Below are 12,504 nucleotides of genomic sequence, written 5' to 3' on the forward strand. Positions count from 1 at the left end.
GAAGAAAATGTCTGCACCTCTCTCCATCTCCTGAACCGAAGATGCAGAGAGTGCGAGATACCATCCTTTCATTTCCGCTCCTCCAGATAAAAAGATGGGAGAGGGAGAGGACGACAGTGAGGCCTATCGCTGGGTCACAGTGATTGAGTCCCTTCACTAAGCCACAGCATGAATCTGCTCAAATAACCCACTCTGCTGATAAGACGCTAGCCATTTCCATAGACAAAAAAACACTGGGGTTCAGATTAGATTTCACAATTCTCCTGGCTTATCTTGGTGTTGCTTCATCATAGAATGAGGATTGTAAGGCAGACTCATGTCCTCCGTCTTTCTAAGAAAACACAACAGACATACATATGGATTTTATTTGCACTTTATTGTTTGCAAAAGCAGCACCGCTCTGAGTTGTGATGCTGACAAGTATCACCAAACCTACAGCAAAGCAAAATAATAATTTTTTTAATACCTTATACATACAATTCTAAATAAATCTTTATGTTTCCATTTGAACAAAATAAACTAGCATGCTCAGTATGTGAATGTAAAATAAAGGCTTTTTTTGTAAAGTACGGTAGGAACCTGCTTTGGACCAGAAATACAGTTTCCATGAAATGCTTTAATCGGATTTGATTTCAACCCATACACACTTTCATGTTCAGCTGCGGGTCAGGACTAACCTGACAGTGACACCCAACTGGAGACTATAAAGATCACTCTATTGTACGTGAAACGGAACGAAAAAAAAATCTGTGCACCATCACATTTGAATTATAGTCATGTAGGTTTTAGTATTTAGGTAAAACATTTTTTTTTGCTTCCACATTCATGAATTAACATGAAAAACCAAGTGAAACATGAGAAAATGTCTCTTGCTTCTGAAACACTGACTTCTTTTTTTAAGTTTTCAAAATTACCTGAGAGCTCACAGATAAGCTTTTTCTAAAAAAAACCACTATATTTTTTAAGATGACAATTGATGTCTTTGACTAAACACAAAGGGCTGTAAAGATAAAGTTTTAGTACTCTAGTCCTTTTATTTATTTACGGGCTTCGCTATGGAGCAAATAGGTGCTTAAAGGGCTTGTTTGACCATCTGTGACACACAAATCTGATTTTTTATGTATGAAAACAGGCTGGTTGTTGAGTGTACTGAGAAATCTTATCGCTCAAGTACCTTGTGCCCCACTTCTTACCATCGTTGTGCGAATCTTTTCTTTTGCTATTTTGAAGATAATGTTCTTTTATATTTTTTTTAAACTGTGAGTTGATCTAGTAATCAAAATAAGCCCTTTTCATCCAGCAATCGCAAGATGTGCTTGTGATACTGCAGGAAGCTGTGAGTTTCTGTATGGTCCTTAAACATGACGTCTAACGTCCTCAAGGATTCATAAGCCACCCGTAAGCGTTTGAGTTTCCTCTTGGTTTCTTGCTCTTCACTGCACGATTAAAGCCCATCCATTACACTCCAGTCGATCGTGCGATTCATTTCACATGTGACACTGTTTGTTCACATTTTTTGACACGTGCACATCAAAGCTCCGGATCAGTGCATGTGTAGAATGTATTACTGTGTATTAGACTGGTGACAGATGTGACCTTTTCACACAGATTCAAAAGGACTGTGTTTAATTTTGTCGCGTTGAAGCCTTGCACTGTAGCTGCGGCGGCTAATGGCGTGTTTGCAGTCCGCACTCCACACCATGCTTGCGTTCCTTTCATAACACATATCCTGGCAACACAGGCCATCACAGATAAAATGGCTGCTAATGAATCGGCACATCTCTGATAAACCTAATTAGGAGTTAATTATTCAGTCTTTTTCCTCTAATTGTAATATGACTTCAATCTGCCTTCCATTGCTTTGTCCTCGGTTTGACTAAATAACATTTGAAGAGATACACATTCATGTTGCTTGATGCAACCTTATACAGCACATTTCCTTTGCCCCATATTTGTGTAAAATGATTTAAATGTATGGGGTTTAAATCATGACGTAATGGTTTTCACTTCGCTTGACACCGATAACCAGCCTGGGTAACAAATAGTTTACTCACATAAAGAAATAAATGGTCCATAACATGACTCAATTGATTTGATTTGTATTTTTATTTAAAATCCCAAATTAGCAGTGCTGTTGGTTTTTCAGTTTGAACTACATTTTAAATTTAGCAACAGCAGAACAGCTGAGCTGATAGTGTGCACTTCACTGAACCTTTGCATCGATTTCTGGATGACTCGCCTAATTCCATAAGGGTTAGGGTTAGATACATTCACACTAAATGTCAACAGTCAGAATGAAGATATTGTCTTTACATTACATTTTTCCTGGGCTTTTAACAGTAGCCTAAGCATGCCTTGGGTATTTAGAGTGCATGATGGAGTATTTTAGGGAACTGGGGGCTTTTGCCATGGAGACGGATGCGCTGTTCAGGGAACATTTGTGTGAACATTTAATGGAACCCCTGCTGGGCTCCCTGCCATGTACAGAAGCTGAAGCAAACTTGACATCAAGAGCTTTTGGGGAACTCTCACCATCTCTGTCACAGCTCTTCTTGCTCCATCATCTCTGTTCAATCCTTTTTAGGCAAAGACTGTATTGGTGAATATTTCATTGCGGTACATTGCCTCTGTTTTGAGTGTGCGCTACCCCACACCCGAAGGAGAAGCCTGAGTAAAGCATTTTGGGGACTCTCTGCCTGTCTTTCCCAGAATTTTGCTCCCCTCCCACCTCTCTCCAATCCTTTTTAAGCAAAGACAACTTTTGTGAATATTTCATGTAGTATATTGCCTCAGTTTCACTGTGCCGAGGAGGGAGAGTTGCACGGGATGACGACTGACAGGACCATACGCCAGCATCTGCTAGGAGACAGCATCTCCTTTTGGTCTGTTGTCCTGACACTCACTTCTTTTTTCCCTCCTGTTTTCCTTCTGTCTCAGACTACAGCCATTTCAGTTGAGTCTGGCTGCTGATGATTTAACACTTTCTTTTAAATCTTAGTATGACTACAGAACTTCTGCTGATCCATCTGATCCTCTGAGTTAAAATACCAACATATGGAAACAAATCTGTTTTAGCCCAGGCTGCACTCTATGTGAATGTTGCACGATTAGGGGCTTTGAAAATCATGCAGAAAATGTATATTTTAACTTTTGCGAACACCAACTTCTTTGTTAACACTGTATATTTTATTTCATACATTTTCATTCATGATTCTATCTGCGTTTACTTTTTTCAACTTTCCTTCCCTTTCATTTAGCAGCACATTACATAAATGTGCTGTATCAACCATAAAATAATCTTACAAAATAATCACGTCGGTGTTTTTTTTTGAGTGCTACTTAAATGCCACCACCAACACTCAGTATCATATTTCTCAAGTGCAAGCTTCAGTGATTGCTTATACTGTAATTGAGAGGCACACTTCATTTCCCCTCCCCAACATTCAATTTCATGGAAGGATGAAAGATTTGACGCCATTACAGTGTGCTTGCTTTGCTGCTGCCACTGCATCACCAGCTTCTTGCTTCTCTTCTGCTCTTATTTAATAAACAGTGTGCTTGCTTGACTTACAGTAGGTTTCCGCCTTTCCTTGCTCAGTGTGACGAGCAGCTGTATGGTGTCACAGTTAACAGGAGCGGCTCCGTTGCTCTGTTGTGACAATATTCGTTTGATGTAGCGGTGGTAATCCTCGGCTGCCATGTTCTCCCCTTCTGCTCTTTACTTTCTTGTTCCTGCTCTGTATGGATCTTGCCGCTGTCACACGTTGGGGAAGCCAACTGGCACGACCTGAAAGTGTGACGGCAACACGCAAGCTGCCATCTTTCTCTCCATCCAGTACGTAGGATTGCGAGATTAAACTACTTTAATTGGCTCTTGCTCTTGTCTGAACTGGTGTCCCAGGATGCAGTCGAGGGTGTCAGTCACATATGAAAGATGCTGTGTGGTTGAGCATGTGTAGCCTTCATTTCCATAAGGCTGTTGGTTTTATGCAAGCTACAGTATGTCACATATAATTATGCAGCATGTCTGTGAGTTTAGTGCTGACTGCACATTTCAATTGTAAGTATGCTGCTTAAGATCACATTTTAATACACACTTTGCTGATAAGGGGCAACATACTGCGATGTCACCCAATGCTTTGTGAACAACTAGTTCAATATTTTGGCAGGCACCTTCTTGGTTTTGGGCATGGGCCCGACTCACAACCATGATTTACCATATTGAATGGTGCTACCTGTCGGTGATTATTTGACTCAAAATGGTACCATGATTGGATGAATGGATGGCCATTTCTCAACTTGCATACTTCTCTGTACGTCCATACTTGTGAAACGTCATCAGCCTCAGTCTAAGTTCTGTTCCAATTCAATGCACTATATATTTAAATTAAAATAAATAAATGAAGTCAACATTTAAAACGTGAAAATAATAATAACAATAAATATATATGCATTTATTAAAAGTATTTCACTTTTAATGAGGCTTAAGTGCTTGGCGCCACCTGTCATTCAAACAGTAGAACAAGGAAGTATGCAAGTACGTCCTTACATACTTGGGTGTTGAGAAACGGCCGATGTCATGCTGCATTGAAGAGGACCTGAGTCTAATGCCTCCGATGACCATTCAAGATAATTCACTTTCTGCACCGAGAGGACACGTTTTTATGAACAGTCTCTGCCTGTAGTCCAAACATGATTTCTATACATGGCTTGTATAGAAAAGGGGGCAGCACTGTGCACTGTGATCTTTCACAGCCTTAAACTAGATCTCAGTTTGTGTGAAAGTTAAACATGAAAACATGCAACAGTAGTTGAGAAAATCTCTTGCTGGGACACTATTTTGGTTTGAAGTGCCATTAAAATTAATCAGAAGGTTCACTCGTTAAAACCACCATGACTCATTCCGTCAGTCTCCTCGCTGCGAGCTGGAGACACAGAAGCGGAAAGCGCCAGCAGCCATATGTGGCATCGGAAAAGGAAAATCACTCGGGGCGTTTTTGTCCTCTGTTTGAACAGTGGCACAGAGCGGGGGGCGGGGGGGGATAAGAGGGAAGAAGTTCCTCACAGCTGCCCAGCCTGAGGCCCAAAAATATGTGTCGCTTTCCTTGTCACCACATCACCAGCCATCCTTTCTCGTCTGTCATTATTTTACTTCTCACAGAGCACACATGCTGTCTCTCACATGCTCACCTACACCCACACACAATTGTCTTTGTGCTGCCTTGATCTTCTTCTAAATGCTTCAAGCACAGATTCTCAAATATGTCAAAATTAAACTGAATGCAGGAAGTGCTCTTGTAGAAACTTTATAGAAGCATTGCTATTAGTTCTGTTGTGTCGGCCATCTGGTCACTTGAACATTTGACTCCGAGCTTGACAGTGAGCTCTAACATCCAGGCTACGTGTGTTATATATTTTATCACACAGTAATGAGCGATATATGGGAAAAGGTTTCACTTTGTCAATTTGAGCAGTGACTGAGCCGTAATCTTACTGTTTTCTAGAAGTGTCTGCCTCCACTAGAACAAAGAAGATTTGTACTCTTAAGGCCAGATGTACTACATATAGATCTTACTGTAGAACTTCAAAATAACTTACATTTTTTGTTGGTAGATCAGATCTCAACAGTCCTTTTACCATTAGGGTATCATGACTTGATGTTTTGGATGTTGAATTTCACTGAAGGTCTACCCAGGGACTGCATTGGCCCTGCACTCTCTTCCAGGAGTTAAACTCTGCAAATGTCACAGTCAGGTTCAGTTTGCATTAGCAACTCTGTCACGAGTCTCACTGCCCTCCTGCCAAACTCTGTGCCTCTGCAGAAATACCAGTCATGACGTGAACACTGAAGTATCCACATTAAGCCTAGATTTGACTTTAAAGCCTGTTTAAAATTGCTGCACTAGTGTCTCTTTTGATTTACAGAGAGCTGTTGGACTCTTTTTTTTTTTTTTTTTTTTTTACACAGAGAGTCGTGGCTTCACAGTCTGTGCCATCTGTTGTAATGGGCTTTGTGGCAGTTATCAAAACTTAAAACTTTGACTATCTATCGTTCTGACTGGCTAAAACTGGTTTACTTGCTAGCAAGCATTACACCACTGGCTGAAAAAAGGGCATTGCTCCATTTAAAGCTACAGGCTCTGTAAGTCTGGGAAATTCAGCAATATTAGGCTGCAACTGCTACCCCCAAACAAAAAAAAACCCAAAACATGTTGTACTGGGTTTAAAACTGGCATTTCACTGAGATTCACTCCCAGGTCAAATGACTTTGCAATGCATGTGGGTTTTATCAGCTTTGTCTTTGATTGGCATTATTAGCAACACAGGACAAAGGTGAACACGCTTATTTCTTCTTCAGCTGCTTCATTTTTGGCAGCAGTTCAAATTCCATCATAATTCCTGGCGCATCGCTTAAGACACTTTAGCCATCATGTCTGGGATGTCACATTTCCCACAGGGGTGGAAAAAAAACACACACCACAAGGCAGAACAGTCACTTGCCTCGGTTTTAAAATATTACAGTATAGAACGCTATAGACACAGCCTTTTATTGACAGTGATGTGTACAAGACATGCATCTAAAGAGAAGGGACACAATTAAGTGGAAAACTTTGACAGGAAGTTTCATGGCACAGAGATGTACATAGAGTAAATGACGGGAACACACAAGTGAAGTGCATTCAAACTGTCAAAAGCATGTGATGCATTAAATATTGAAAAATATTCCGTAGAATATGACACGATCACCAACTCTGCACACTACTGAGGGAATTCAACACAGCACTCATAGAAGGAGGCCATGCCTCTCTTACTTGGCTATCATGAATATAGGACTGCCAAAAAACAAAGAATAAATTGAAAGCATAAGTTCGAATTCTCTGTGGTTTGAACCTGAAGTCTTTGCACAGGCGGCTATTTAAATTGCATCAGTTCCTCTGATGTAAATGTGTATAGCCTTCAACTCCCTTGGAGCTTTTAGTCATTTATTCTGATTAGGGTTGTAGTTATAAGATAAGTCTCTTAAGTAAGTCGCTTGGGAAGATTGGCTGGCGAAGGATGGTGGTACAGGAACAACATGAAGTCTGTTTGATGATTATAAATTCAGAAATATCTGCTTGTCGATTAATTAGGCTCTTCCTGGGCTTGTGTGTGTCCCTCTTTCATTTACTAGACTCGTCTCTCGGTGGACAAATACCTGCAGTGCACCCATTGTGTGCCTAAGCAGTTACACACATCTCCAGCAGCTGGGGGATGGAGAATAAAGATCTTTCAAAGGCAGACAGTTTTCAAGAGCGAGCCTGTTTTTGTTTGCTGGCTGAATCCTGGGAGCAAGCGTATGAGGCAGCTCGAAGGCTTTACACTGCTGGTGTCTCGTCCTCGGATACAAACAAGAACAGGAGAATGATGATGATACTGAAGGTAGACTGCGAGGACTGAGCTTCAAGTGATGCCTCCATTATTCCTGCCTCTCACAGTGCATCAATATAAGCAGGAGACTTATCTTGTTGAGGATATTGTTGCTAAGTGAGTAATGGATATTATCCATGAGAGTACCTCAGTTTTGTGGCGACCCCCGAAAGGGAGAAGTCAAAAGAAGTGGAAGAAGAACCTCAGTATCTTTTAGATCTATCGTAATAATTTGGATTTTCTGATGGTCATCTAAACGCGTTGGCTTATACATGTTACCTGCGTGATACTAAATCTGTACAGAAGATATGGTGCCATTTAATAATTTGGCCGACATGCAGTATAAGCAGTATTCAATTGGCATTTTGTAGAGAAATCGGTTAATTCCAGTCGTATAATTGCGATGAGTGCATCATCTGAAGTTAACTAGCTTTTAAATGATGAAAACTGGCTAAATGACTTTTCCTATATCGTAAAATGAAAATGTACTCAACAAAAACCAAACACTTAAATTAAAAACCAACCGATCGATTCAGTGACTCAGAATTGAATCTTCTCAAAAGAAGTTTTACAGACAGTTGTCAAGTGGTGATACCATTTAAATGAACTGTTTCATGTTAGTATCCGCGCCAAGTGTGAACTGATGGTGTCAAGCACAGAGAGCTTTAGCTTTCCTCTTTATTTTATCAATTATTGAATATGGCATTTTGTTCATCGCTGCACACCAGAGCAAAGTAAACACAACAGTTGAAAATTAATGATTTATACATAGTTAAGGAAATTGATGTAGTGTAATATACTGTATGACATATTCTTTCCCTCAGAAAATAGAGAGAGTGTATGTGTGAGGAAACCATAGACCTTATTATAGTGATTGACAGTGCTGATCTACCACCTCAGAATTAGGCCTTCTCTAATTGTTACAAGCACTTCAAGAGGTTTTCTATAAACTATTTTAACTTGAAAGTATCAGAATAGAGTTGTACATTGTAGCATTTAGGGTTTTCCTTTGCACATGACAGCTTTTCACATTTGTATTCCATCCAGTCTTCCCGAGTTGCTTTGTGGCTGCATGCAATGTCACAGTGATCTTCAGCAGGTTTTCTTTTTTTTTTTTTGTTTTGTTCTCCTCTGAGGTGGTGAGTCACACGACGCATTCACCAACACCTCTCACTTGCACAGTCGAGTTTACAGTCTGGTTTCCTTTGTAGGAAAAGATGACGGCATGTGACAAGTCATCAAATCAGACCCATATTTTCTCTGCCCAGTATTTGGTCATATTTAGTCCTCCGCTGCAACATAAAAGCTACACAACGAATAGATGTCTTTGCACATTGTTTAACGGGTGAATACCTATGAGAATCAACAGCAGAATATAGCACAGTGTAAAACCACAGGTCTGTCTAACCTCAGGTGGTGTCAATATTTATATATTTGGTATATTAATATTTTATTGTTCCACTGTAGCATTCACTAATATTTACATCCCTGCCTCTAATGGCTTCCACAAGGTGAGCATCCTCAATGTGATTTGAATCTTTCTAAATGAACGTGGCGCTTTAAAAAAAGGAAATGAAAGACCTTAAATTGTTTTTGGCTCTGGAGGTTTTTCCCACGTGGCCTAAAACAGAACACTAGCATCCATGCATGTTGTCTTTCATCATTAAACTGTCTTTCAAAGCCTCCTGGGAGGATCCTCGAGCACAGAAAGGAGCCTTGTATTTTGCAACTTCCAAGTGCACAGTGTCTGCTGGGAGGTGCATATTAGAGTCAAGGATTGAGCTGCAATGATCTTTTAAAATTACTCTCTCTCTCTCTCTAACACACACATGCACACACACACACACAGGGCATTTTTGCCATTGTACACATTAATGGAGCCATGGTTTTATAAGTGTATAGATCGTTGACCTTGTTCTCCCTCCCTCTCTGTTGTCGTCATGTGCTTGTAGATCAAAGACACACATGGCTCAGAAGACAGTACTGTAGGTGAGGATTCTCATTTAAAGGCTGCTGACAGAGGTAAGTTATTTAACCTTACTGCCTACACAGCTACTGATATTCTACTATTCATTCTATGAAATAGTGTACTGTAACTCAAGTTTCATTGTATTCAGTTTTAGTTTGTATCTTCCTTCATGAAGGTCACCCACAGTGGGCCGACAATAATGTGTGTAAAGTCAGTATATTTCCATGCATACTTTAATGCCAGTTAAATGGACTACTCTTCTTGTCCCCGTACACAAGCAATAACAGGAGTCGACGTATTTAATGAAATGTGTCTGCCTCCATGCTAGTTGGTGGTACCTTGACCTTATGCCACTAACAAGGATTCACTGTTGATCAAAATAGACAATACATTCAAACGGCAAATTAAATAAAAATCTGTTTAGTAAAGATTTCTCTTCATTTATGAGGCCTCTAGGACACACGCATTGTGTTTTAATGAGAGAAAACGGATCTAAAAATAGCTTTGTTTACAAGACAAATACAGACAGACTGACGTCACATGGATGTTTGATCAAATGTAATTTATACCTTTGAAATGTGGAGACACCGGAGTTTAGAGGGAATTGTGTAGCAAATTTAGTTATCTAAAATATTCTATTGAACAGAGAGCTATTCCAGTGAACCTATGAGCTCTTGTTAGAAAATAACAAACAGATTATCCATGTGTAAGAGAGCTATGTTTACCTCCTCTCCTGCACCTTTTCTTTCGGCTGTTGTTCTAAACAAATCTAAGTGTGAATGCACTTAGTGTAGATGAGTGGCTGATGCAGGGGGCTGTTTGTTTGTCTCCTGTTTTGTTTTCAAGGTGATGCAGCTAGTTTATTCCCCTTTCACACCACCAGCATATTATTGTGCTCCAGCTGCAGCAGCAAGACAGGTCCAGGTATTTATGGCTAGCATAAAAAAAAGTGTGTGCATTCCCTGTCACCCTACAGCTTGAGATTTACAGCACTTTTGACAAACATACTAAATTATATTAAAAAAAAATAGAGTGTTCAATTTGTAAAGGAGTTTAGAGCCTGTCTGTTGTGCATGCTCCCAGTGGACTGTGCTGTTTGTACATGTGTGTGCACGTGTGTCTTGCTGTCTATGTACACCCCGCGCTGTGTGAGGATGCGGCGACCTGTCTGCCTGCGCGCACATGCGTGTGCCCGCACGCCTGTGTGTGTATTTCTAAGCGTGTGTTGAGCGTGTTTGTGTGTGTGAGCTCACAGAGCCCGCCTGCTCTGAAACACCAGCAACAGATAACAGATGGTCCCCCTGCATTAGAAGTGTTTTATTTCCCTGCGGAAGCCAGATATGTCAAAAATAAGCATGTGCAACATTAGTCATTTGGAATATTCATGCCCCTGCCGTCCGATGGTTTCCTTTTTGCAGCCAAAATACCACCAGCCCAATTCTCTGAAGGAAGTGAGGGGGAGAAGGAAAAAAAAAAAGCAGTCATCAGCTGATCTGATGGGGAAAAGGCTGAGGCCTACATGCGGATTTAATGGAGGAGGTTTTTTTTTTTCTTCTTCTGGTTGCTTCTTTAGCACGTCACGGCTGTAATTAAAATGGGGCCACAATCTGTAGCGGTAGATGTTCTCATATTAACAACCACATCCCCCTGCTTCAGCAGAGACTGTGATGTGAATATGCACACATGTCCATATGCCCGCCTGGCTGGCTGCACACACGCACACACACATGCATTTGCACCCACAAGAAATAACCCCATCCAGTGGATCCAACTCCTTGTCCTTCAAATACTCATTTTAGCCTGTTTCACATTAAACTTAGCAAGTGTACCTTGTATTTGAGCATGCTCTAAAAATAAAAGGGGATTAGCACCATTCCCATTGGCAGGAGTTATTCTGTCCTGTGGATTTTTTTTTCATCTTTGTGATGTCACAGTTCATGCTAAACCTAAAGTGCCGGCAGAAGAAGAACACCACCACCAAAATGGAGCCTTGTGATAATATTATTGTTGTTACGTTTTTGTGTCTTTTACTTTGGTTCCTAAATGGCAAGTGAACAATATTAAGTCGCTAAAAATAACAGCCATATCTAATGGCTATGCTAACAGCCTGAAGGTGAATGCACGTAATGTTGCGCTGAAAATGACACCGCAATCACTGTCAAAAATTAAGTGGACAAAGAAGATGTGGCATGTTTACACACGAATGATGATCAGAGCAGAAGTGGAAAAAAGCACATACTGTTAAGTCATTATACCCGAGAGTGAATGCCAATTAAACATCTTCCCACATAGTGCTGGGCAGTATTGCCAAAACATTATCACGATAAAAACAATTGAATCAGTCGATACTGATTATTATTCTCAACAATGTTGAACAATTGAGAATCTATATTTTGGCCCAGAGTAACCTTCTTTGTTGAATGAAAGCAAAACACATTTACAAGTTATTATTGTGTCTCAAAGGGTGTTCACACAGTACATCAACATTTAAACCAATATATTCTGAACCTTTGTTATATTGATATATAAGGAAATTATATAACAATATATATTGTTATTGAATTATTTCCCAGTCCTCTCCCCCTTTTGCAAACTTGTTTAAACACAAGATTAAACCGTTTTTTTTGACCAGTGGGAATGGGATATTTGTGACTCCTCTCTTCTCATCACCTTCATCTCTTTAACTGTCTTGATTCTTCATAGCTTGAGTCTCCTTCATCTCCACCCCCTCTCCTCCCAGGCTTTCTGCCGCCCATCTCACACTGCTGAGCGTCACTACCATCTTGTCCTTGGTGGCGGACATAGGCATGCATCATCAGGCCTGATTAACCATCCACGCAGTTGGCAGTCTGGGCCAGTGGCATCGTTTTTCCTACCACTGAAAACATGAATTTTGAGCAGCACTTTCTCACTCGCCGTGGTCCCTCATGATCAGGGTTAATTCGTGGCAGCATGTGCTGAATAGTGTAGAGAAGAAGCACGGGAGCAGAAAAGGAGGAGGAAAAGCGACTAAACAGTAGTCTACTGCTTATCGCAGAAATGCAATATAATTTATTCAGCAATATGCAAATCCAACAATCACTCAGCCTTGTTTACTGAAGGGACCTGCTGATTCAGAGTCTGAGAGA

General features: G+C 40.5%; 1 protein-coding gene across 1 annotated transcript in view; it reads left to right on the forward strand.

Annotated features, from left to right (window-relative positions):
• Nucleotides 1-12,504, forward strand: part of LOC131455812 (glucosidase 2 subunit beta-like) — a 115,555-nt gene that overhangs the window by 39,904 nt on the left and 63,147 nt on the right. Inside the window, exon 10 of the mRNA XM_058623618.1 lies at nt 9,360-9,429. Within this exon, the coding sequence (XP_058479601.1) occupies nt 9,360-9,429 (70 nt within the window). The remainder of the gene's footprint in view (nt 1-9,359; nt 9,430-12,504) is intronic.

Source organism: Solea solea, chromosome 3 (assembly GCF_958295425.1).
Source record: "Solea solea chromosome 3, fSolSol10.1, whole genome shotgun sequence".
In the NCBI taxonomy this organism is placed as follows: Eukaryota; Metazoa; Chordata; class Actinopteri; order Pleuronectiformes; family Soleidae; genus Solea; species Solea solea.